Source organism: Tamandua tetradactyla, chromosome 2, assembly GCF_023851605.1.
Source record: "Tamandua tetradactyla isolate mTamTet1 chromosome 2, mTamTet1.pri, whole genome shotgun sequence".
Classification (NCBI taxonomy): Eukaryota; Metazoa; Chordata; class Mammalia; order Pilosa; family Myrmecophagidae; genus Tamandua; species Tamandua tetradactyla.
Window position 1 is genome coordinate 3,748,113 of NC_135328.1, and position 24,846 is coordinate 3,772,958.

Genomic DNA, 24,846 nt, shown 5'->3' on the forward strand with positions numbered 1-24,846 from the left:
AAGAAAAGGCAAAAATGCAGGAATTAACTGTTCACTTGGAAGAACTGGAGAAAGAACAGCAAACTAATCCCAAAGCAAGCAAAAGGAAAGAAATAACAAAGATCAGAGCAGAAATAAATGAAATTGAAAACATGAAAACAACAGAGAAAATCAATAAGACCAGAAGTTGGTTCTATGAGAAAATCAATAAGATTGATGGGCCCTTATCAAGATTGACAAAAAGAAGAAGAGAGAGGATGCAAATTGATAAGATCAGAAATGGAAGAGGAGACATAACTACTGACCTCACAGAAATAAAGGAGGTAATAACAGGATACTATGAACAACTTTACGCTAATAAATACAACAATTTAGATGAAATGGACGGGTTCCTGGAAAGACATGAACAACCAACTTTGACTCAAGAAGACATAGATGACCTCAACAAACCAATCACAAGTAAAGAAATTGAATTAGTCATTCAAAAGCTTCCTAAAAAGAAAAGTCCAGGACCAGATGGCTTCACATGTGAATTCTACCAAACGTTCCAGAAAGAATTAGTACCAATTCTCCTCAAACTCTTCAAAAAAATCGAAGTGGAGGGAAAACTACCTAATTCATTCTATGAAGCCAACATCACCCTCATACCAAAACCAGGCAAAGATATTACAAAAAAAGAAAACTACAGACCAATCTCTCTAATGAATATAGATGCAAAAATCCTCAATAAAATTCTAGCAAATCGTATCCAACAACACATTAAAAGAATTATACATCATGACCAAGTAGGATTCATCCCAGGTATGCAAGGATGGTTCAACATAAGAAAATCAATTAATGTAATACACCATATCAACAAATCAAAGCAGAAAAATCACATGATCATCTCAGTTGATGCAGAGAAGGCATTTGACAAGATTCAACATCCTTTCCTGTTGAAAACACTTCAAAGGATAGGAATACAAGGGAACTTCCTTAAAATGATAGAGGGAATATATGAAAAACCCACAGCTAATATCATCCTCAATGGGGAAAAATTGAAAACTTTCCCCCTAAGATCAGGAACAAGACAAGGATGTCCATTATCACCACTATTATTCAACATTGTGTTGGAGGTTCTAGCCAGAGCAATTAGACAAGAAAAAGAAATACAAGGCATCAAAATTGGAAAGGAAGAAGTAAAACTATCACTGTTTGCAGACGATATGATACTATACGTCGAAAACCCGGAAAAATCCACAATAAAACTACTAGAGCTAATAAATGAGTACAGCAAAGTAGCAGGTTACAAGATCAACATTCAAAAATCTGTAGCATTTCTATACACTAGTAATGAACAAGCTGAGGGGGAAATCAAGAAACGAATCCCATTTACAATTGCAACTAAAAGTATAAAATACCTAGGAATAAATTTAACTAAAGAGACAAAAAACCTATATAAAGAAAACTACAAAAAACTGTTAAAAGAAATCACAGAAGATCTAAATAGATGGAAGGGCATACCGTGTTCATGGATTGGAAGACTAAATATAGTTAAGATGTCAATCCTACCTAAATTGATTTACAGATTCAATGCAATACCAATCAAAATCCCAACAACTTATTTTTCAGAAATAGAAAAACCAATAAGCAAATTTATCTGGAAGGGCAGGGTGCCCCGAATTGCTAAAAACATCTTGAGGAAAAAAAACGAAGCTGGAGGTCTAGCGATGCCGGACTTTAAGGCATATTATGAAGCCACAGTGGTCAAAACAGCATGGTATTGGCATAAAGATAGATATATCGACCAATGGAATCGAATAGAGTGCTCAGATATAGACCCTCTCATCTATGGACATTTGATCTTTGATAAGGCAGTCAAGCCAACTCACCTGGGACAGAACAGTCTCTTCAATAAATGGTGCCTAGAGAACTGGATATCCATATGCAAAAGGATGAAAGAAGACCCATATCTCACACCCTATACAAAAGTTAACTCAAAATGGATCAAAGATCTAAACATTAGGTCTAAGACCATAAAACAGTTAGAGGAAAATGTTGGGAGACATCTTATGGATCTTACAACTGGAGGCGGTTTTATGGACCTTAAACCTAAAGCAAGAGCACTGAAGAAAGAAATAAATAAATGGAAGCTCCTCAAAATTAAACACTTTTGTGCATCAAAGAACTTCATCAAGAAAGTAGAAAGACAGCCTACACAATGGGAGACAATATTTGGAAATGACATATCAGATAAAGGTCTAGTATCCAGAATTTATAAAGAGATTGTTCAACTCAACAACAAAAAGACAGCCAACCCAATTACAAAATGGGAAAAAGACTTGAACAGACACCTCTCAGAAGAGGAAATACCAATGGCCAAAAGGCACATGAAGAGATGCTCAATGTCCCTGGCCATTAGAGAAATGCAAATCAAAACCACAATGAGATATCATCTCACACCCACCAGAATGGCCATTATCAACACAACAGAAAATGACAAGTGCTGAAGAGGATGCGGAGAAAGAGGCACACTTATCCACTGTTGGTGGGAATGTCAAATGGTGCAACCACTGTGGGAGGCAGTTTGGCGGTTCCTCAAAAAGCTGAATATAGAATTACCATACGACCCAGCAATACCATTTTGGGTATCTACTCAAAGGACTGAAGGGCAAAGACAGAAACGGACATTTGCACACCAATGTTTATAGCAGCGTTATTTACAATTGCAAAGAGATGGAAACAGCCAAAATGTCCATCAACAGAAGAGTGGCTAAACGAACTGTGGTATATACATACGATGGAATATTATGCAGCTTTAAGAGAGGATAAACTTACGAAGCATGTAATAACATGGATGGACCTAGAGAACATGCTGAGTGAGTCTAGCCAAAAACTAAAGGACAAATACTGTATGGTCCCACTGATGTGAACCGACATTCGAGAATAAACTTGGAATATGTCATTGGTAACAGAGTCCAGCAGGAGTTAGAAACAGGGTAAGATAATGGGTAATTGGAATTGAAGGGATACAGACTGTGCAACAGTGGGACTAGATACAAAAACTCAAAAATGGACAGCACAATAATACCTAATTGTAAAGTAATCATGTTAAAACACTCAATGAAGCTGCAACTGAGCTATAGGTTTTTTTTTTTTCTGTTATTATTACTTTTATTTTTTTTCTCTATATTAACATTCTATATCTTTTTCTGTTGTGTTGCTAGTTCTTCTAAACTGATGCAAAGGTACTAAGAAACGATCATGCATGTATATGATGATGTTAAGAATTACTGATTGCATATGTAGAATGGAATGATTTCTAAATGTTGGGTTAATTTCTTTTTTTCCATTAATTAATAAAAAAAAATTCTGTACATATTGAGTAACTGCTCCCACTTCTGTAGCTTCTGTCAATTTCTAGGTACCCTATATTCCACTGTTTTAAGACTCTGAGTTTACACATTCCAGTTAGTTCATGTTAGTGAAATCATTTATCTGTCCTTTTGCGTCTGATTTATTTATCTCAGCATTATTTCCACAGGGTTCATCCATGTTGTCACATGCTTCAAGACCTCATTCCTTCTTACTGCTGCATAATTTCTGTTTTATGTATATACCACTTAGATTCTTTGATCACATTGTGAATTCCATTATGGTATTCTCTGATCTCCCTACGTAATTTTTTTTTTAAATGTCTGTATTAAGATTTACTCTTTATACTCTGAAGATTTGTGGGTTTTGAATAATGATTGGAGACATTTATCATAGTCAAACTGTCTGAAGAATCCCCTATGTTTTACCTGTTTAGCCCTCTCTTCACAACTCCTGGCTGACTCTGATCTGCTTACTCTTTCTATAGTTTTTCCTCTTACAGAATGTCATATAGTGGAATACACTTATGTAGTCTTTTCACACTGGTTTCTTTCATTTAACAGAGTGCATTTAAGATTCATCCATGTCTTTGCATTGCTTGGTAGTGCATTTTTTATTGCTGAATAGAATTCCGTTGTATAAAAGTACCACTGTTTGTCTTAACATTCACTTATTGAAGGACATGTAGTTGCTATAAAAATGTGCTTGTAGGTTTTTATATGGACCTCAGTTTTCAAATCAGTTGAGTAAATACTTAGGAGCATGATTGCTGGGTCATATAAGATTATGTTCACTTTGTAAAAGAAACTGGCAAACTGTCTTCCTTAGTAGCTATTCCATTTTGTAGCCCCACAAGGAATGAAGGAGAGTTCCTTTGCTCCACGTTCTTACCAGCAAATTCTATTGCCAGATTTTTGTATTTTAGCCATTCAAGTAGGTATAAAGTGGTTCTTTTGTTGTTTGAACTTATATTTTTAATGACATGGCATTGAGCATCTTTTCATATGCTTATTTGTCATCTGAATATCTCCTTTGGTTGCAAGTTTGTTCATATACTTTACCCTCTCCCCATTTTTTTTTTAAACAAGGAAATTTATCTCACTTAACGAAAAATCTGGTGGAAAGACAGTTCCAGGATTAGTTAACTTAGGTCAGAAGTGTCATCCAGGTTTTTTCCATCTTAGTTTTGTTGACTTGTTTGACTTTCATGATCACAAGGTGGCTGCCATCGTTCCAAGCTTCACATACAATCAACAATGTTCAAAGGCAGAAAAAGAGACTGTCCCCCTCATTTCTTCTTCATTGTATTTTTTTATTGAGATATATACATAAAATTTACTGTTTTAAAGTGTACAATTCAGTGGCTTTTAGTATATCCACAGTGTTGCACAATCATTACCATTATCTAATTCTAGAATATTTCATCTCCCCGAAAAGAAACCCCATACCCACTGGAGTCATTCCTCACTCCCTCCTTCCTTCTCCCAGACCCTGGCAATCACTATTCTAATTTCTGTCCCCATGGATTTGCTTGTTCTTGACATTTTGCATAGAAATGGTCTTTTGTATCTGGCTTTTTCACTTAGCATAATGGTTTCAAAGTTTATTCATATTGTAGCATGTATCAGCACTTCATTCTTTTTATGGCCAAATAGTAACTCCATTATATGGGTAGATTGTATTTTGTTCATCCATTCATCAGCTGATGGATATTTGGGTTGTTTCCACCTTTTAGCTATTATGAATAACACTGCTAACAACATTTGTGTACATGTTTTTTGTGTGGACATATGTTTTCATTCTCTTGGGTATATACTTAGAAATGGAATTGATGGGCCATATCATAACTGTGTATTTAACCATTAGAAGAACTGCTGTATATTTCACCATTAGAAGAACTGCCACACCATTTACATTCCCACCAGCAGTGTATGAGGGTTCCAAGTACATCTTAACACTTGCTTATTTTCTGACTTTTTAATTTTAGTCCTCATAGTGAATATGAAGTGGTATCTTATCATGGTTTTGATTTGCATTTGCCTGATGACTAATGATGTTGAACATGTTTTCCATGCTTATTGGACCATTTGTGTATATTCTGTAGAGAAATGTCTATTCAAGCCCTTTGCCCATTTTATATAATTGGGCTATTTGTCTTTTCAGTGTTGAGTTATAAGAATACTTTTATATATTCTATTTAGAAGTTCCTTATCAGATATAGGATATGCAATTATTTTCTCCCTTCTGTGGGTCACCTTTCCACTTTGTTAATAGTGTCCTTTGAAGCACAACAGTTTTTAATTTTGATGAAGTTCAATTTATCTATTTTTTTTTCATTGCTTGTGCTTTTGGTGTCATTTCTAAGAACCCTCAGCCAAATCTGAAGTTATAAGAATTTACCCCATGTTTCTTCTAAGAGATTTATAGTTTTACTTCTTAAATTTATGCCTTTGATCCACCTTGAGTTAATTTTTGTATATGGTATGAGGTATAGAGGTCCACTTTCATCCTTTTGCATGTAACCATCCAGTTGTTCCATCACTTCTTTCCCCATTCAGTGGTGTTAGGACCGTTGTCGAAATCAGTTGACCATAGATGGGTTTGTTTCTGGACTGTCAATTTTATTCTGTTGATCTATGTGTGTATCCTTGCATTGCACCCTTATCACAGTTTTGATTACTGTGCCTTTGTAGTAAGTTTTGAAATCAGGAAATATGAGTCCTCCAGTTTTGATCTTCTCCAAGATTGTTTTGGCTAATTGATATCCCATACTACTCATATGAAATTGAGTATTAGCTGTTAATTTCTTTTACCAATATTGTATAGTTTTCAGTGTACAAATCTTTTATATCCTTGGTTAAATTTATTCCTGAAAATTTTTTTTGGTGCTATTGTAATTGGAATTATTTTCTTACTCTCTTTTTTTTTTTTTTTTTTGCATGGGCAGGCACCTAGAATTGAACCCGTGTTTCTGGCATGGCAGGCGAGAACTCTGCCTGCTGAGCCACTGTAGCCCGCCCTCTTAATTTCTTTTTAGATTGTTCGTTGCTAGTTATATAGAAATGCAATTGACTTTCGCATCTTGATTTTGTACCCTGCAGCTTTGTTTAGCTCATTTATTAGTTCTAATAGTTTTTTAGTGGGTTCCTTAGGATTTGTGTGTGTATACAGTACTGTGTCATCTGTGAATAAAGACAATTTTACTTTATCCTTTCAATATGGGGGGCTTTTATTTCTTTTTCTTTCCTAATTGCCTTGGTTAAAGACCCCTAGTACAATGTTTAATAGTGGTGGTGAAAGTGGTCATCCTTGTCTTATTCCAAATTTTAAGGGGAAAAGTTCATTTTTGTTCACCTCAAAGTTTTGTAAATTCCCTTGTGGTTTCTTCTTTAAACCACTGGTTTTTTAGTAGCATGTTATTTATTATCCACATATTTGAATTTTCTAAATTATCTTTTGGTATTGGATTCTAGTTTATTTCCGAGAATGTTGTGCAAGTACATTAGTTGTTCCAACAGTTCCACTCCTAAGAATATAGCCAAAAGAAATGTAAACATGGTTAGACAAAAATTTGTACATGAATGTTTATAGCAGCATTATTCACGATAGCCAAAAGGTGGAAACAACTTATGGATAAATAAAACGTAATTTATCCATACAATGAAATTATTAGGCCATAAACAGAAATGAAGTTCTGATACTTGCTACAGCATGATTGAATTTTAAATCATTATGCTAATTGATAAAAGCCAGAGACAGAAGGCCCCATATTGTATGATTACTTTTATAAATTCCTTGTTACCAGAAAAGGCAGATCCATAGAGAAAGAAAATAGAGTGGGAGGGGAGAAAGGGAAGTAACTGACTGCTAGTGGGTATGGAGTTTCTTTGGATGTAATGAAAATGTTTTAGAGTTAGATAATGAAATGGTTTCATAATTTAAATATATTAAAAACCACTGACTTGTGTCCCTTAAAATGATGAATTTTATGGGCTGTGAATTATATCTCAGTAAAAAACATAAAAATTTTATAACCTCAATTTAAACACGATAGAACTTCAGACAAATTCAGGTTAAGGGACATTCTGCAGAATAGTTGGTGAAGAGTATACCAGTAATCCTCAAAATGTCAAGACCTTAGAAGTAAAAAATAAAAGATTGAAGAACTTTCTCATTGTAAGAGCCTAAGGAAATATGAGAACTAAATGCAATGTGAAATACAGGATTAGATCCTGAACCAGAAAAAGGAAATTCATGGCAAGAGTGGCAAAACTGAAATACGCTATATAGATTAAAGGATTATATCAATGTTAAATTTCTGGTTGGATAATATTCCAGGTTATGTAAGGTGTTCACATTTGGAATAGCTGGGTGAAAGGTATATTGGAACTTTGTATTTGGTTTTTACAACCTTTCTGTAGATTTAAAATTATTTCAAAATAAAATTTTTCAGTATTTCATAAAGTATATTAATTGTAACAATTTAAAAAGTTACGTGGAATGTAATGAAAACTCTAGATTCCATTAATAGTGGCAAAGTGAAGTTATGGTGTATTTATACAATAAAATACTGTGTTGTAGTATTAAAAGAATGCAGATCTAAATACAGTGACATGGAAAGAAATAGATTAAGGTAAAATGACAAATCACAGAAAATGTATAATCTGTGGTAGGTCCTAAATTTATTATAGTTATTTTTTGTGTTAGAGACCATTTTAGGATAATGGTTTTGTCTTATCTGTTTACTATTTTTCATAATAATTTTCTTTTTTAGCCACAAGGCTTCGGTCGACCTAGTGTATACCATGCTGCTATCGTCATCTTCCTTGAATTCTTTGCCTGGGGCCTGTTGACGACGCCAATGTTAACTGTAAGTATTGCTGAGCTGGGTCCTTGTTTATGAGAATGAAGATTAATTCTTAAGCATTTATTTCCAGAGCTGTATGCCTGAGTATGTGTTTGGGAGTAGCTCTTGATAGTGCTTTATGGCTCTTTATTCCATTTTGTGTTGTTTCCGCTGTGTAGTCTGTGATCCACCTGTATCAACACCTGGATTGCTCTTTAAATATTTCCAGTAGCACTGCATTCCAGAGTGCTATCATATGAATGAGCTACATTTAGGAAGATCATTCACATAAGCCCTAGAGGAAATAATCACATAGGTTTGTAACTTCCTTTATGTGGATGTTAACAGCATTTGACTTGAGAACATTATAATAGGAGATTTGTAAGTACCTTGTAACAATGAAAGTGATAATTATAAGAACACTCAGGTTTCCATTGTTGGTAACTTATCTATAGCCATTTCTTTGTTTCTGTATTCAATTTCTGTATTGAGTTTCCTGGCAGAAATTTGGATCTTTTATATATGGTGAGGTTAGAGGGAAGGAAGATGCCAAAGAAATTATTGTGGAAGAGATGTCAGATTTTAGGTGCCTTGTAACTAATTTTAATTAAGATATTTTAAATGTTTTTTTCAGTTGTCCTGGTTCTTTAAAAACAATTTGTGCTGCTTGAGTGAAGTGATCATAAAAAAGGAAGTTTTTCTAGTTACTGAAGATTAGAAAATCTAAAGCATTTTTAGCTAAGGGATTATATTGTGTATTTTCTATTTATTCATCAATCAAAGTGTGACTTCAGTGGGAAAAAGAAACCCAGGGCAAAGGGAGTTGAGGCTTTTGGTCAATTTCTTTTTGCTTTCTGGAGATCCTCATTCCAGGGCTAAAAACTTGGAAATTCTGTGTTTCATGAAGTGAGGTCACATTAATTTGTCTCTTCATTTCTCCTATGACATATTTTGTGGCCCTTTATCATTCAGACCTTTTTCCTTTTGTAGTTTCACAGGTTCTCAATCTACCTTTTAGAGTGGTGCTTCTAACTGAATCCTGGACTCTAGATTTGGCTTCAGCAAGGAGAAAAATAGACAATTATCTCTTTTAATTGAGACATCATTCATTTATACATTACACAAATATATTTTTAGCTTCTACCATGTGCCAGGTATTGCCCAACGTGCTGGGATTACAAAACAGACCTGGTTCTCCCTTCCCAGAGCTTATAGTCCGACTTAGTTGCTTTCAGATAGCTTGAAATTAAGTTAATTATTTTTATTTGTGTGGAATGCCACATTGTACAGTTTATTAACTCAATTCATAGCTAACTAATTATTGTTGGGAGATACAAAGATGAGTAAAATATAGTCTCTGCCCTCAAGGAACAAGAACTGAACTTGACTGTGCACTCAAATACTAATAATTGTATAGGTTACTTTTGATATTCACTGTTAAGAGACAATTCTCCATGTGTGTCTCATGTTTAATGTCCCTCTTGCAAGAAGACTGTTTTTGTTCTGGACTTTTTTTTTTCTGTTCAAGAATATTTTTATAGTGAACAACTTTAAAAGATAGAGATAATGCCTCCCTTTGAACCAATGGGAAGACATGTTTAGTATCTATTATAAAAATACAAGCTCTTTACGGTCAAAGTCCTTTCTTGTAATACAAGCCCCCTCTAAGAATTAATCTTCACATTGCCTTGTGGGAATTGTGGGTCAGGGAATTGGTGCAAGAAAATACAGACACTCTGGCAATTGCTATTGATGTGAGTAATAAAGTCCTTTGTCTCTGAAAAAAAAAAAAGAACAATTGGTGGTTACATGATCATGATCTAATCTTAACTTACATGGTTGGTTTACTTGAACACTAATTACATGGAATCTTAAATAGGGTGATTCAGTAGGGTGTGAGATCTTGTTGGTTTGAACAGGTTTGTGTGAAGCCCTGATATATCCCAGAGTAATTCGGGCAGAGAATAAAAAAGTATTTGCAAAGCCCCCTTGGGGGGAGAAAGGAAGAAATACTCAACTTCCTCATCCAGGGAATTCCTCAGATTCTCACAGGCAGTGGGGATAACCAGTTCAATAGGCTGAGCCTTCAATCTGAACTCACCCTGTGAAGCTTATTCCTGCAAAGGAGAAGCTAAGCCTGCTGATAATTATGCTTAAGAGTCACCCCCAGAGAACCTCTGTAGCTCAGATTTGGCCTCACTCTGTCTAAGCCAACTTGGCAGATACACTCACTGTCCTACCCCCCCCCCCCCCCCATATGGAACATGACTCCTGGGGATGAACTGGGACCCGGGATCATGGGATTGATAGAGCCTTCTTGACCAAAAGGGGGAAGAGAGAAATGAGGCAAAATAAAGTTTGAGTGGCTGAGAGATTTCAAACTGAGTTAAGAGGTTATCCTGGAGGTTATTCTTTCATATTGTATAGCTATCCCTTTTTAATTTATGGTGTATTCGAGTGGCTGGAGGGAAGTAGTTGAAACTGTTGAGCTGTATTCTAGTAGCCTTAATTCTTAAATGAAGACTGTATAACTATATAGCTTTTAAAATGTGACTGTGTGATTGTGAAAACCTTGTGTCTGATACAGGTTTATGGACAGATGAGTAAAAATAAAAGGGTTAAAAATAAATAATAGGAGGAGGTAAAAGATAAAAATTGGGTAGATTGAAATACTGTGTGTCAGTGAGAGGGAGGGGTGAGGGGTATTGGATGTATACATGTGCTCTTTTTTTTTTTTCTTTTTATTTCTTTTTCTGGAGTGATGTAAATGTTCTAAAAATGATCACGATAAAGAATACACAGCTATGTGATGGTATAGTGAGCCATTGATTGTATATGTTTGGATTGTATGTGTGTGTGTATATTTCTCAGTAAAAATATTTTAAAAAGGAAAACATTGGTGGTTAACTTTTTCTGATCTTCATTTTGTTTTACCAAGGGTTGGGGTAAAATTTGTTCCTAGATTAGATTTAGAGAATAGAGAATTTTGCAACAGGTTTATTTAGCCTAACTGAAAACTTTGTCTTCAACATTTTAATATTTTTAATCTTTCCTCCATATTTAAGACGATTTGATTAAACTTACAACTTATGTGGAATAGTGGACTTAAAACACTTGTAAAACTCCTTCCTGCATCTTTAATCTGCTTTTATTCTCTTATTTCACTGCCATTTCCTTCCTAGTGTTTACCACAGTAGTTAGTTATTAGTTAGTGGCCATAAAAGGGGTCTCTATTTTTAAGTTTCATGAGATCCTACCTGCTTTATTCGTCATCATGTCCCTACGTAGTGCCTGTTGCTGCCTGGAGTACAGTTGTACTTAAATATTAAATATTTTCTCCAACTAAACAAATGTATTGCAGGCATAGTTTATATGTCCTAGAGTGATCATTTCTCTAAGACGTATTTTTAGTATGAATACAGAAACACAAGGCTACCCATTTTAAGGAACTGTTTTACTTCCTAATTTTGACCCTACCTCTCTGATTTTTCTTCCCACTTCCTTAGATTATAAAATTAAGGGTTTCAAAATGGTATGCAATCGGTTGCCTATGATCTGTTCTAATGGTTCCACAGGTTTCTCAGTTCAAAAATAATCCTGTGATCTTTCTTTGTTTGGTAAGAATTCACATTGAAATGGAGAAAGAGTACATTAGCATTACTCGTGTCCCGTCAGAAATTCCAAAATCTCCTTCCAGATCTTTAAAATCCTTAAGCCTTTTTGATACTAGACCAGATTGTTATGTCCATTTTTCATTTTAATTACTTAATTAACTTTAATAACCTCCAGGGATACTACCAAAGCAGATAATTTTTCTAGAATTTTGGTTCTAGTTCCAGGAATGCATTCTTAGAGGCTGGAAAATGCTGCTCTCTGCCTCTGAGGATTCTGAGCAGTTATACTGCTTACGGAGATTTGGTTAAACAGAACATTTACATGTGTGGAGTACAAAGTTCCTAGTATCACTCTACATCATCATGAAAGCAGTGTTGAGTTAATAGATGTGTTTATTCTGTTTTTATGGGCTCATTGGTGGTGCTAAATTAAACTCAGTATCCTTACTTTCTACCCGCATTGTGTTTTTCATCTCTTCTCTTATGCCTTTCATTCCCATAAGTTCTTCCATTTGGTTTTTCAAGTTTTTGAGTTCTTGTGTATGGTCCCAGTGTCTTCTTCCTATCTGTCATCTCTTTTGCCATAGTTTCCTTCACCTCATTGATTAAATTTTTTTATTTGATTTAGAAGATTTGTTCAAATATCTTTAATTAGCTGTTCAATTTCTGTATCTCATTTAAAGTCTTAGTTTTTTCCTTTGTTTGGGCCATATCTTCATGCTCCCCAGTATGAGTCGGGTTTTTTTGGCTGGTGTTGAGGCATCTGATTTTCTTAATTTATTCTAGAGGTTGTTTTATCTCTTTTGCCTAGGACTTTCTTGCTGGTTGGCTTTGTTCTGTGTCGGTTCTCTCGCTGGTCATTTGTCAGATTGGCTCTGCTCCCAGTGTCCCCCCAAACCAGCTGCTACAGTGGTCTGCCTCAGGGCTGCAGGCAGACACTAGACACCACAGCAAAGTCTCTGTGGACTAAAGAATTCTGCTGACTCCTAGTGGTGCTTGCTTTTCGCTGGCCCTCAGGACCTGGGTTTATTTTAGGGCACTGCTCACACAGTTGTGTCGTTCATATTTCTAATACAAAACACAAGTGTGGATTCCCATGCAGTGGGTCTAGACCAGTTCCTATAAGCCTGGGATATGTTCTGGAAAGTTTCTGCAAAGCCTTTCTACCCCCTTGTACTTTCTAGTCTGCCCAGCCGATTGTGCTGTTCAGTAACATAATCATCCTTTGAAGCTGTTTTCCTGGTAGCCCAGGATACTTCTGACTGGTCGGGGCTGAAATTGTGGGGTTCTTATGCCGTCACTTTGCTAGCCAAAATCTGGCTCAATGTGGGGCTGGTGACAGAGTACTTTCACTGCTGTCCTAGTGTTCACCTAGGCAAAGGCTGCCCACTGCTGCTTCCTTTAGTAATGGGGGGAAGGCATTCAGACCCAGGGCTGGAAACTTAATCTTTGCCTATGTTTTCTCAGACTCTTTGTCCCTCACTGACCAGTGCCTTGAAATGTCCTTCCCTGTTCTCCTGCTCTCCAAGCTGTGGGTCTTTATCACTGCTGTGAGAGAATTTATATTCTCTGTCCCTAGTGGGAGAGATCTTTCTCTGCTGTTTCTGTTTCCCTCCCATGCTGTGTGAGACCAAGTACTGGGGAGGGAAGAGGACCAGCCAGTTGGAAATGGAAGATTCCTACCTAATATTTTTTCTCTTTCTTCAATTTAACAATGGTAGGGTCCTTCTCCAATGCATATCTTCCTCCAGAGTCCTGAACAATCCAAGATTGACCTTTTTTTTTTTTTTACGTTTAATTTCTAGGGAGAGATTTTCAGTAGCTGTTTATGCTGCCATGTTGATGATGTCACCCCAAGTTATTCTTTTTTGCATATTTATTTGTGTGTGTTTTCTTTGCAGTTAGACCTTTTTTAAAAAAAAAAAATCCTGCTGAAGAAACCCTTGTTGAATTTTGAAGGGGCATCCAGAGTGATGCCCCAGTAAATCCCAGAGTGATTTGAACAGTGAGTAAAAATGTATTCGCAAAGTCTCGTTGGGGGAATTGTGAGAAAGGGGTAAAGTTCAACTTCTCCAAGTGAAGAGTTCTTGATATTCTCACAAGCAGTGGGGACAACGAAAGCAATAGGCTGAGCCCCCAATCTTGGGGTTTGTTCATATGAAACTTAACCCTGCAAAAGATAGGTCAAGCCTACTTAAAATTAAGCCTAAGAGTCACCCCCTCTCTGTGTGGACATGACTCCCAGGTGTGTGGACCTTCCTGGCAAGGTACTGTTCTGTGAAAAGAGGGAGGAGGCTTAAAGCCACCCAGTCCCTGCTGGGTGGGAGTCTATAGACTGAGAGGGCGGCAGAAACCCACTCTACCAAGAACAAGGAGGGGTATGATATAACACTGTTGCAGCTTTTGGCCAGCAAATTTAGGATGCTGGGACCAGTGGTTTCAACATGCCCAAACCCGTGCTTTGTGCCATTGTCTGGAAATGGCAGGGAGTTAAGAAGAGCCTGCACTCTGAGGCTGAGGGAAATAGGCTGCCGAAGAGTGCCATCTGTGGGCAGGTGAGGAAAGCATACCTCTGGGAAGATATCTAATAGATTTTTGAGCGAAGAGAACCATCCGTTGATTAGGCCAGGAAGGCACACCATTAGGGAGTGTTGTTAAAGGCTTTTTGGCAACTTTACCTGACTCTCTCCCTTCCAAAGGGGCCCTTTGGAACCGTTGTGCACCAGTTGGGAAATACTGACAAATCAAGTGTCAAAGAAGAGCATTAACATAAATCCAATCAACAACAAAAGCTTTGACAAGTGAGAGAATCCACCCTTCAGAGTAAACTGACCAAGATGATTCAATGCTGGACATCAGCAAAAATTATGAGCCATACCACACAAAACAGGAAGATATGACATAGTTGAAGGAGCAAATCACAATGCCAGAGGACATACTAATCAAAGATGTTCAAACAAATACATGGCTGAAGAGATAAATGATGTTAAGAAAAGATAGAGCATAAAGAAGAATTTGAAAGCATGAAAAGAAAAATAACAGATATGGGATTGAAATGCACAGTAGATGAAATAAAAAATTCGCTAGAGGCATATAACAGTAGGTATGAAGAGGCAGGAGAAAGGATCAGCAGCTAGAAGACAGAGCATGTGGATTCAGACAAAAGAACAGATAGAAAAGAGTGGAAAACATTGAGCAGAGTTTCCGGGAATTGAGAACACAAAGCACACAAAATTTGCATCATAGTGGACCCAGATGGAGAAGAGAAGGGAAAGGGGGCAAAAGGAATGGCCAGAAATTTCCCATCTCTTCTGAAAAATATGGCTATCCATGTCCAAGAAGCTCAACATACTCCAAACTGCATATATCTGATTAAACCCACTTCAAGGCACATACTAATCAGAAAGCCAAATGCCAAAGATAAAGAGAGAATTCTGAAAGCAGCAGAAAAGACGCTATTTATTACATACAGGGGATGCCCAATAAGACTTAGCACTGCATCCTTATCAGAAACCATGGAGGCAAGAAGGCAGTGGTATGATTTATTTAAGGTTCTGAAAGATAGAAACTGCCAGCCTAGAATTCTCTTTCTGGCAAAACTGTCCTTTCAAAATGAAGAAGAGTTTAAGATATTCACAGATAAGCAGAAGCTGAGAGAGTTCGTTTACAACAACTATAAAAGTAATATGAAGGGGAGTCCTACAGTTTGAAAGAAAATGACAGGAGAGAGAGGCTTGGAATATCAGGAAAGCTATCTAAAAGGTTAAAAGAAAGAGGAAAGTAAGATGTGACATAGAAAAATCCTCCCAATTAAAATTTCCAGTCAAAAGACACAGATTGATAGAATGTATGGAAAAAAATGTCAATCATCTATAGTGCTAGCTTTAACAGAGTCACCTTAGAACCAAGGATACAAATAGGTTTAAAGTGAAAGACTGGAAAAAATATTCCATGCAAATTGTGTGTGTGTGTATATATATATATATATATATATATATAAAGGAGCTGGGGTAGCTATACTAATGGACAGAATAGACTTTAAATGCAAAGCTGTTATAAGAGACAAATAAGAACATTATATATTAATAAAAGGAGCAATCCACCAAGAGGAAATTATCATAAATATATGTATACCTTATCAGGGGAACCAAAACACATGAGGCAAACACTACCGAAACTTTAGAAAGAAATAGATGTATCTAACATAATAGTTGGAGACTTCAGTACACCTCTCACACCAATAAGGAAATAGAGAATCTAAATAGTTTGATAGATGAACTACACCTAATGGGCGCATATAGAACACTGCACCCTCAAACAGCAGGATATACATTCTTCTCAAGTGCTCATGGATCATTCTCCAGGGTAGACCACATGTTGGGTCACTCAACCAGTCTCAGTAAATTTTAAAAGATTGAAATTATACAAAATATTGTCCCTCATCATAATGGAATAAATCTGGAAATCAGCAGTAGGCAGAGGACTGAACAATGCACAGATATGGAGGTTAAACAACAAACAATCAGCATATCAAAAAAATTGCAGGAGAAATCAGTAAATATCTCAAGAGAAATGAAAATGAGAATACAACATCTCACATCTCATGGGATGCAGTGAAGACAGTGCTGACAGGGAAGTTTATAGCCTTAAACACTTACATTAAAAAGGAAGAAAGAGCTAAAATGAAATACCTAACTACATACATACCTGGAGGCACTAGGAAAAGAACAGCAAACTAAACCTAAAGCCAGCAGAAAGAAAGAAATAACAAAGATTAGAGTAGGAATAAATGAAATTGAGAACAAAAGAATAACAGAATCAGCAAAAACAAAAGTTGGTTCTTTGAGAAGAACAGCAAAATTGACAAACCCTTTGCTAGACTGATGAAAAAAGAGAAGATGTACATAAAATCAGAAATGAGAAGGGGCCATTACCATTGACCCCACAAAAATAAAAAAGATCATAAGAGGATACTGTGAACAACTGTGTATCAACAAACTAAACAACTTAGATGAAATAGACAATTTTCTAGAAGTATGTGAACAATCTACATTTACTCTGGGGAAAATAGAAGACCTCAACAAACCAGTTTCAAGTAAAAAGGTTGAAATTGTTAAAAAACCTCCCAGCAGGAGCCCAGGGTCAGAAGGCTTCATAGGTGAAATCTACGAGTCATTTCAAGAAGAATTAAGGCCAATCCTGCTCAAATTCTTCAAAAATTGAAGAGGAGGGAACATTACCAAACTCATTATATGAAGCCAACATCACCCTATTATCGAAGCTAGACAAAAATACTACAATCTGCTAACTAATATAGATGCAAAAATGCTCAGCAAAATACTTACAAATTGAATCCAGCTGTACATTAAAATAATTATACACCATGATCAGTTGGGTTTTATCACAGGTATGCAGGGGTGCGTCAGCACAGGAAAATCAGGAGATAGGCGTAGAAGGAAACTTTCTCAGCATGATAAAGGGCATGTATGAAAAACCCACAGCTAACATCGTACTCAGTAGTGAAAGACTGAAAGCTTTTCCACTAAGATTGGGAACAAGACAAGGATGTCCACTGTCAGCACTGTTATTCAACGTTGTGCTAGAAATTCTAGCTAAAGCAGTTAGGCAAGTGTGCTGGTTTGAAAGGATTATATGCTTCAGAAAAGCTGTGCATGAATCCTGATCACATCTCATGGAGGCAGCCTTTTACCCCTATTTTGTACTATAGGTTGGAAACCTGATTAGATTATCTCCACAGAGATGTGACTCACCCAATTGTGGATATTAACCTATCATTAGAGGGAGCTGTGACTCCACCCATTCCAGGTGGGTCTTGATTAGTCTATTGGAAGCCTTTAAAAGAGGAAATATTTTGGAGAGAGCCAGCAGAAGAGCCATGTGAACTACCTGAACCCACATAGTCAGAGACCTTTGGAGGTGAAAAAGGAAAACGCCCCTTGGGGAGCTTCATTGGAACAGGAAGGCTGGAGAGAAAGCTAATAGATGTCACCATGTGTGCCGTGTGTCTTTCTAGTTTTTTCAGTTGAGAGAGAAACCCTGAACTTCATCAGCCTTTCTTGAGTGAAGGTAACCTCTTGTTGGTGCCTTGATTTGGACATTTTTCTAGACTTGGCTTAATTGGGGCATTTTCATGACTTCAGAACTGTAAACTTGCAACTTAATAAATTTCCCCTTTTTAAAAGCCATTCTTTCTGGTATATTGCATTCCAGCAGCTAGAAAACCAGAACAGCAAGAAAAGGAAATAAAAGGCATCCAAACTGGAAAGGAAGAAGTAAAGCTTTCACTATTGGTTGCTGACATGATCCTATATACAGAAAAGTTTTGAGAGCAAGTTCCTGGGAACTTGTTTTGTGGTCTTTTTTTTATTTTTTAATTTAAAATAAAATTTTTATTCTGGTAAAAATGTACAACCTAAAATTCCCCTTTTAACCACTTTCAAGTATTCAGTTCATTGGAGTTAATTGCATTTGAAATGTTGTACTACCATCCATTACCAAAACTTTTCAGTCATCACAAGCAGAAACTCTGATTAAGCATTAGCTAACCCATTCGTGTCTTCCCCCATGCCCCGGTAACTTAAATGCTAATGTCTAATGAATGTAGTTTGCATGTTCTAATTATTTCATATAAATGAGCTCCTACAATATTTGTCTTTCTGTTTCTGACTTATTTTACTCAACATGATGTCTACAGGGTTGATTCATGTTGTCTCATGTAACAGAACTTCATTATTATTATCATTAATTATTATTATCATTAATATTATACTTATTATTATCATGGCTGAATAATATTCTGCTGTGTATATACCACATATTGTTCATCTAGTCATGTGTTTATGGGAACTTGAGTTTCTTCCACCTTTTGGTTATTGTGAATAATGCAATTTTAAACCTTGTATAGAAATGTCTTTGAGTTCTTGCTTTCAGTTTTTTTGGCATATATCAGTAAGTGGGAGTGCTATATCATATGGTAATTCTGTTCCACTTTCTAGGAAACAGCCAAACTTTTTCACAGTGACTACACCATTTTACAGTGTTACCAACAGTGTATAAGGGTTCCAATTTCTCTGAGTCCTCGCTGACACCTATGTTGTTTTGTTAATGACAGCCATCCTCATGGGTATGAAGTGGTTTCTCATTGTGGTTTTGGTTTACATTTCTAATGTCTAATGATGTTAAACATCTTTTCATGTGGTTTTAGTCATTTGTATATCCTCTTTGGAGAATGTCTATTTAAGTCTTTTTGTCCATTTTTTAATTAGTTTTTTTTTATTGTTGCATTGTGGGTATTCTAGATATTAAACACTTATCAGGTTTCCCAGTATTTTCTCCCATTCCATGGGTTGTCTTTTCACTTTCTTGATAATGTCCTTTGATAAGTTTATAATTTTGAAGAGGTCCCATTTATATGGGTTTTTTGTGTGTGTAGGTCCTGCTTTTGATGTAAAGTCTCTGAATCCATTGCCTAATGTAAGATCCTGAAGATGTTCCTTTATGTTTTCTTCTAGGAATTTTCTTCTAGTTTTTGTTCTTATTTTTTAAGCCTTTGATCCATTTAGATAATTTTTGTGTATCATGTATGATGATAGGTTCTGGTAACAACTTGGCCAAGTGAAGATGCCCAATATCTGGTTAGGCAAGCACTGACCTGATTGTTGCTGCAAGGATATTTCGTGGCTGGTTAATAAATCAGAAGGCTGGTGTGGCAGTCATTTGATTGCAGCTGTGGCTGATTACATCTGGGATCAACTGGGGGCTTGCCTCCGCAAATGAGATAATCCAATCAGTCGGAGGCTTTTAAGGGAGAAGAGAGACTTTTTTTTAACTGCTTCTTCAGCCAGAGACCTTCCCCTGTGGAGTTGTTGAGATTCTTCATTGGAGTTGCCAGCTTCATAGTCTGCCCTGTGGATTTGGACTCTTCCATTCCCATGGTTGCATGAGACACCTTTATGCGTCTCATGTTTAAAGATAGCTTCTGTTGTTTCTGTTTCTCTAGAGAACCCTAATACATCAAGTGAGTTAAGGATCCGCTTTCATTTTTTCTTATATGGATATCCAGTTTTCCCAGCACCATTTGTTGAGGGAACTGTTCTTTCGCAAATGAGTGCACTTGACAACTTTGTCAAAAATTAAGTGATCATGGATGTTACGTGTTATTTTTGTGCTTTCAAGTCCCTTGGTCTACATGTAGACCAAGTATCACACTGTTTTGATTATTTTAGCTTGGTGATAAGTTTTTAAATTGGGATGTGTGAGTCCTCCAGTTTTGTTTGGACTGTTCAGGGACCCTTCATGTGAATTTCATTTTTGGCTTTCCCCATTTCTGCAAAGAAGATTGTTGGAATTCTGTTTGAGATTGTGTTTAATCTGTAAATTGCTTTGGGTAGATTGTTTTGTGACTTTTTTATAGCCTATTCACTTATGACTGGTTTTTCGTATCCCTCTAATTTTGGAGCATTCTTCTTCCTTCACTTCTTCAAAGGTCTTTTCTTTCACCTGCGGGTGGTAACTTTTTCTTCAACTCTTTTAATTTTTATCGCCTTTTCCGGTGTGCTCTATATCATTCATATAGTCTGTAGTCACTGGGAACTATTTCTTGGCTTTACAGGAATGCTGAAAATTAAGTTTTATATGTTTTCTGCCATGTCAGTGCTCTTTATTTGTGTACGTGTATCCATATGTTATATATATATTTGTACACATACTGATATTTCCTAGTTGTGTTTATTGTACTAGAAGCTAGCTTAATTCCCTAACTTTCCCAAGTTATTTTTTAAAAATGATAAGCAGATGTCATTGTATTTCATGTTTACTATAGTCCTTCCCAAGAATAAATATCATATTTTCTGTGAATTTTCTTTATAGAGATTTTGAAAATGAGTCTTGATCATTTCTGAGATATTTAATACACCTTTTATCATTAGGCGTTTTTTTATTTTGGTGATATACTTGTCTTTTATACTTAAATTATTTATATCATTCTTATTTATTTTTAAAAATTTTTATTAAAAGTCTGAGTAGAATATTGTGTTTTATTTGCAACTGCTTTACTTTATGAAGCTGTTGTCCTTAGTTGTTTTTTTTTCTCCACCAGCAGGTAATTTTATTTTACAATTTTATTTCACAGTTGTCTTTAAAACCACAAAGGAACTATGTTCTTCATATAAAAACAGTAACACAGGGGGTGCAAGGGGGTACTTCAGTGGTAGAATTCTCACCTGTCATGCGGGAGACCCAGGTTCAATCCCCGGCCCATGTACTTCCCAAGAAACAAACAAGCAAACAAAAAATTCAACAAATGGTATGCTATAACAGGATACTCACATGGAAAATAATGAAATGTGTCCCCACCATACAACATACAAAAGCAAACAAACAAAAAACCACAACAAACGGTATCAGAGCTACCTATACTTTCTTTTTTTGTGTGTACTGTATGGCAGGGGTCACATTTCATTCTTTTTCCATGTGAGTATCCCATTATTACAGCACCATTTATTGAATTTTCTGTTTGTTTGTTTGTTTTGTGTTAGGGAAATGCATGGGCCAGGAATTGAACCAGCATGTCCCGTATGGCAAGCGAGAATTCTACCACTGAACTACCTGTGCACCCCCAACTTATACTTTCTAGGAGATAAATATATAGGCCTGTATTAGTTAGGGTTCTCTAGAGAAACAAAATCAATGGGAAATATACATAAATAGAAAATTTATAAAAGTATCTCACATAACCATGGGTATGTAGATTCCAAAATCTGTAGGGCAGGCTGTGAAGCTGATGATTCTGATGGAGGGTCTAGATGAACTCCGTAAGAGAGGCTCGCTGGCCAAAGCAGGAAGAGAGCCTGGCTCTTCTAAATCTTCTTTAAAAGGCTTCCAGTGATTAGATTAAGCATCATTCATTAAAGAAGACACTCCCCTTGGCTGATTACAAAAGAAATCAGCTGTGGATGTAGCCGTTGTGATTATGACTTAATTCTATGAAATGTACCCATAGCAAAAGACAGGCCAGCATTTGCCTCACCAGACAAACAGGTACCACCTCCGGGCCAAGTTCACACATGAACCTGACCATGACAAGACCCTATCAAAGAAAAAAATGCATTTCATTATATGATTTTAGTTAGGTTGCTTAGAAAAACTCATATCTAGATTGAATCCTAAAACGTACCATTTCTGCATCTTTTGGTTCAAAGTATAGGTTATTGTCATTCACATACATGTTCCTACATTGTTACATGTTTGCTAATACACATATAGATTGGTTTATCACTTAACAGTCCCTTGGTTCATCAGCCTTTTCTGAGGCTCATTGACAGGTTGAGCAGGCTATGCTTTCTCTGTGGCCTTTCTTCAAGACATTCCAGTAATAGAAACACATCACCATCTTCATAGATTGCTGTTCTGGTTTGCTAGCTGCTGGAATGCAGTATACCAGAACTAGAATAGCTTTTAAAAATGGGAATTTATTAAGTTGCTAGTTTATAGTTCTAAGGCCGAGAAAATGTCCCAAATAAAGCAAGTCTATAACAATGTCCAAATTAAGGCACCAACAAGAAGTTATTTTCACTTAAGAAAGGCCGATGAAGTTCAGGGTTTCTCTTGGTGAACATGGCAACGTCTACTAGCTTCCTTTTCAGGCCTCTTGCTTCATGAAGCTCCCCTGGGGGCGTTCCCCTTCTTCATCTCCAAAGGTCGCTGGATGGTGGACTTTTGTTGTCTTATCATTCTGAAGCTTTTGCCAAAATGTTTCCTCTTTTAAAGGATTCCAGTAAACTAATCAAGTCCCACATGGAATGAGTGTAGTCACATCTCCCTCTATTCAAAAGTGAATACCCACAATTGGGCAAGCCACGTCTCCATGGAGATAACCTAATCAAGCTTTTCATGTAGTGCTAAATAGGGTTTAAGAGAAACGGTTGCTCCCATAAGATTGGATTCGGATTAAACCATGGCTTTTCTGGGGTGTATAAATCCTTTCAAGCTAGCACAGTTATACACTCCAAGTCTTTACTAACAGTTCCAGTGGAAACATTCTTTGTAGTTAGGTCTTCCACTTTAGGAATTGTCTCTCTTAAGGCGTGCATACCATATTTAACCAGTTCATTCAAAATGCACTCCATAAATTCAAACATGTCTCTCCAGATAAGTACAAGCTGATTTAGAACAGCCTCCAATGGACATAAGTCTACAGTCAAAAGTAGCCAATAGATGGACAAGTTTTAGAAAATATGAAGGCTTATACTGTCATAACCAGCAGTGAATATCCTCACACCATATAAGCTCCAGCTGTATCATTGGTATCTGGATCTAGCTTCTAAATAAACAGAAGGAGACATAGAAAGAGGTCTGTCAGATACAAATCTGGAATCCAAACACTCCTGATGCATGAAATTACCTAACAGTTTAGAATCAGCAGTAAGCCTCATGGCTGAGATATCAATATGTTGTGGAGATTATTATTATTTTTTAATCTGCAAACTCCACTGTGCTCACTTTAACGCCACTAACACTATATGGGTTTTTAATTTCAGACCAACTCTGTCTGAACCTTGTTGGACAGTTTCTGTTGCCTATTAAATTTGATGAGTACTGCCCTGAGGCTTCAAAAAGGACAGCATTGTCATACTGGTTGCAAAACATGGTTCTTCTGTGGGCCTAGCTACAGCCTCCTACAATTCCAAAGAATTGAAAGCAGGGACTTGAAAAGGTGTTTATACACCAGCATTCATAGTAACATTATTCAGAACAGCCAAAAGGTGGAAGTAGCCCAAGTGTCTGTCCATCAGTAGACAAATGAATAAACAAAACTAAATGTGGTTTATATGTACATTGGAATATTCAGTCATAAAAAGAAATCTTCCTCTTTAATTTGCATTTGAATTTGTCTTGATGTTTGTTTGCTTTTTGTAGGTTCTACATGAAACATTTTCTCAACATACATTCCTCATGAATGGTCTAATTCAGGGTGTAAAGGTAAGAACAATTTTTTGTGTGGTTTGCATGACCTAAAGTCAGGAATTTGTAGTAATTTAATTCTGGAGGTTTAAGTGGGACTTAAATGGGACTTGAGGGAACAATTTCTCTTCTGAACACCTTCATCTATATTCTTAACTGTGTTGCCAACAGCAAAGCTAACCACAGCACAAATCATAAGTCACCCATCAGATAATAGGACCTTGCATAAATCCTTCTGGATAACTCCATTTCCAATCCTGGCTTTTTCTAAAATGGCTGACTGTTTCCATGTTTGATTAAGTCCTCACATGGTCATCTGTTCTCTGGGGTCTCTCTTTCTGGAAGCCCAGAATTTCCCACACTATCAAGTTCAGTTCTTACCTTATCTCTTTCCTGTCGCATTTCACTATAAGCTGCATTTTCTGCATTTAATTTGGAAATCTCTTCTGCTAAACATCTGAGTTCATGGCTTTTAAAATCTTCCTTCCAGCCCAAACCACTATTCATTTTTGCCAGATTATCTGCTATTTTAAAACAAGGATCATCTTTCTTCCATGTTGCAATAACACGTATCTCATTTCTGTCTAGAGCCTCATTAGAGTTCACATTTTTACCGGCAGTCTTTTCAAAAAGCATTCTAGGCCTTCTCTATCAAGCTCCTCACAATTCCTCCAAAATCTTCTTCTTTTTCATTTAAAAAGCGATTCTAACATGTTTGCTATTTGCAAGCTGCTACACTCCACTTTTCTGTTCTAGCGTATAAGCTGCCAGAATGCTATATACCAGAAACAGAATGGCTTTTAAAAGGGAGAATTTATTAAGTTGCAAATTTATAGTTCTAAGGCATTGAAAATGTCCAAATTAAGGGATCAGGGAAAGATACCTTGTTTCAAGAACAATGATGTTCAGGGTTTTTCTCTCAACTGGGAAGGTAGGCAGCAACCTCTGCTAGCTTTTTCTCCTCATTTGATTAGACTTCTTCAGTGGCTTTCCCAGGGTTTTCTGTCCATTCTGGTGGGTCTCAGTTCTGGTGGCTCTAAGCTTTTTCCAAAATGGTTTCCTCTTAAAGGG

General features: G+C 36.5%; 1 protein-coding gene and 1 pseudogene across 1 annotated transcript in view; one reads left to right on the forward strand and one right to left on the reverse strand.

Annotated features, from left to right (window-relative positions):
• The window catches only part of SLC71A2 (solute carrier family 71 member 2), an 89,621-nt gene that overhangs the window by 13,059 nt on the left and 51,716 nt on the right, over positions 1-24,846 (forward strand). Inside the window, exons 2-3 of the mRNA XM_077139012.1 lie at positions 8,108-8,203; positions 23,731-23,793. Of these exons, the coding sequence (XP_076995127.1) occupies positions 8,108-8,203; positions 23,731-23,793 (159 nt within the window). The remainder of the gene's footprint in view (positions 1-8,107; positions 8,204-23,730; positions 23,794-24,846) is intronic.
• Positions 22,797-23,603, reverse strand: LOC143664903 (proteasome subunit alpha type-1 pseudogene; annotated as a pseudogene).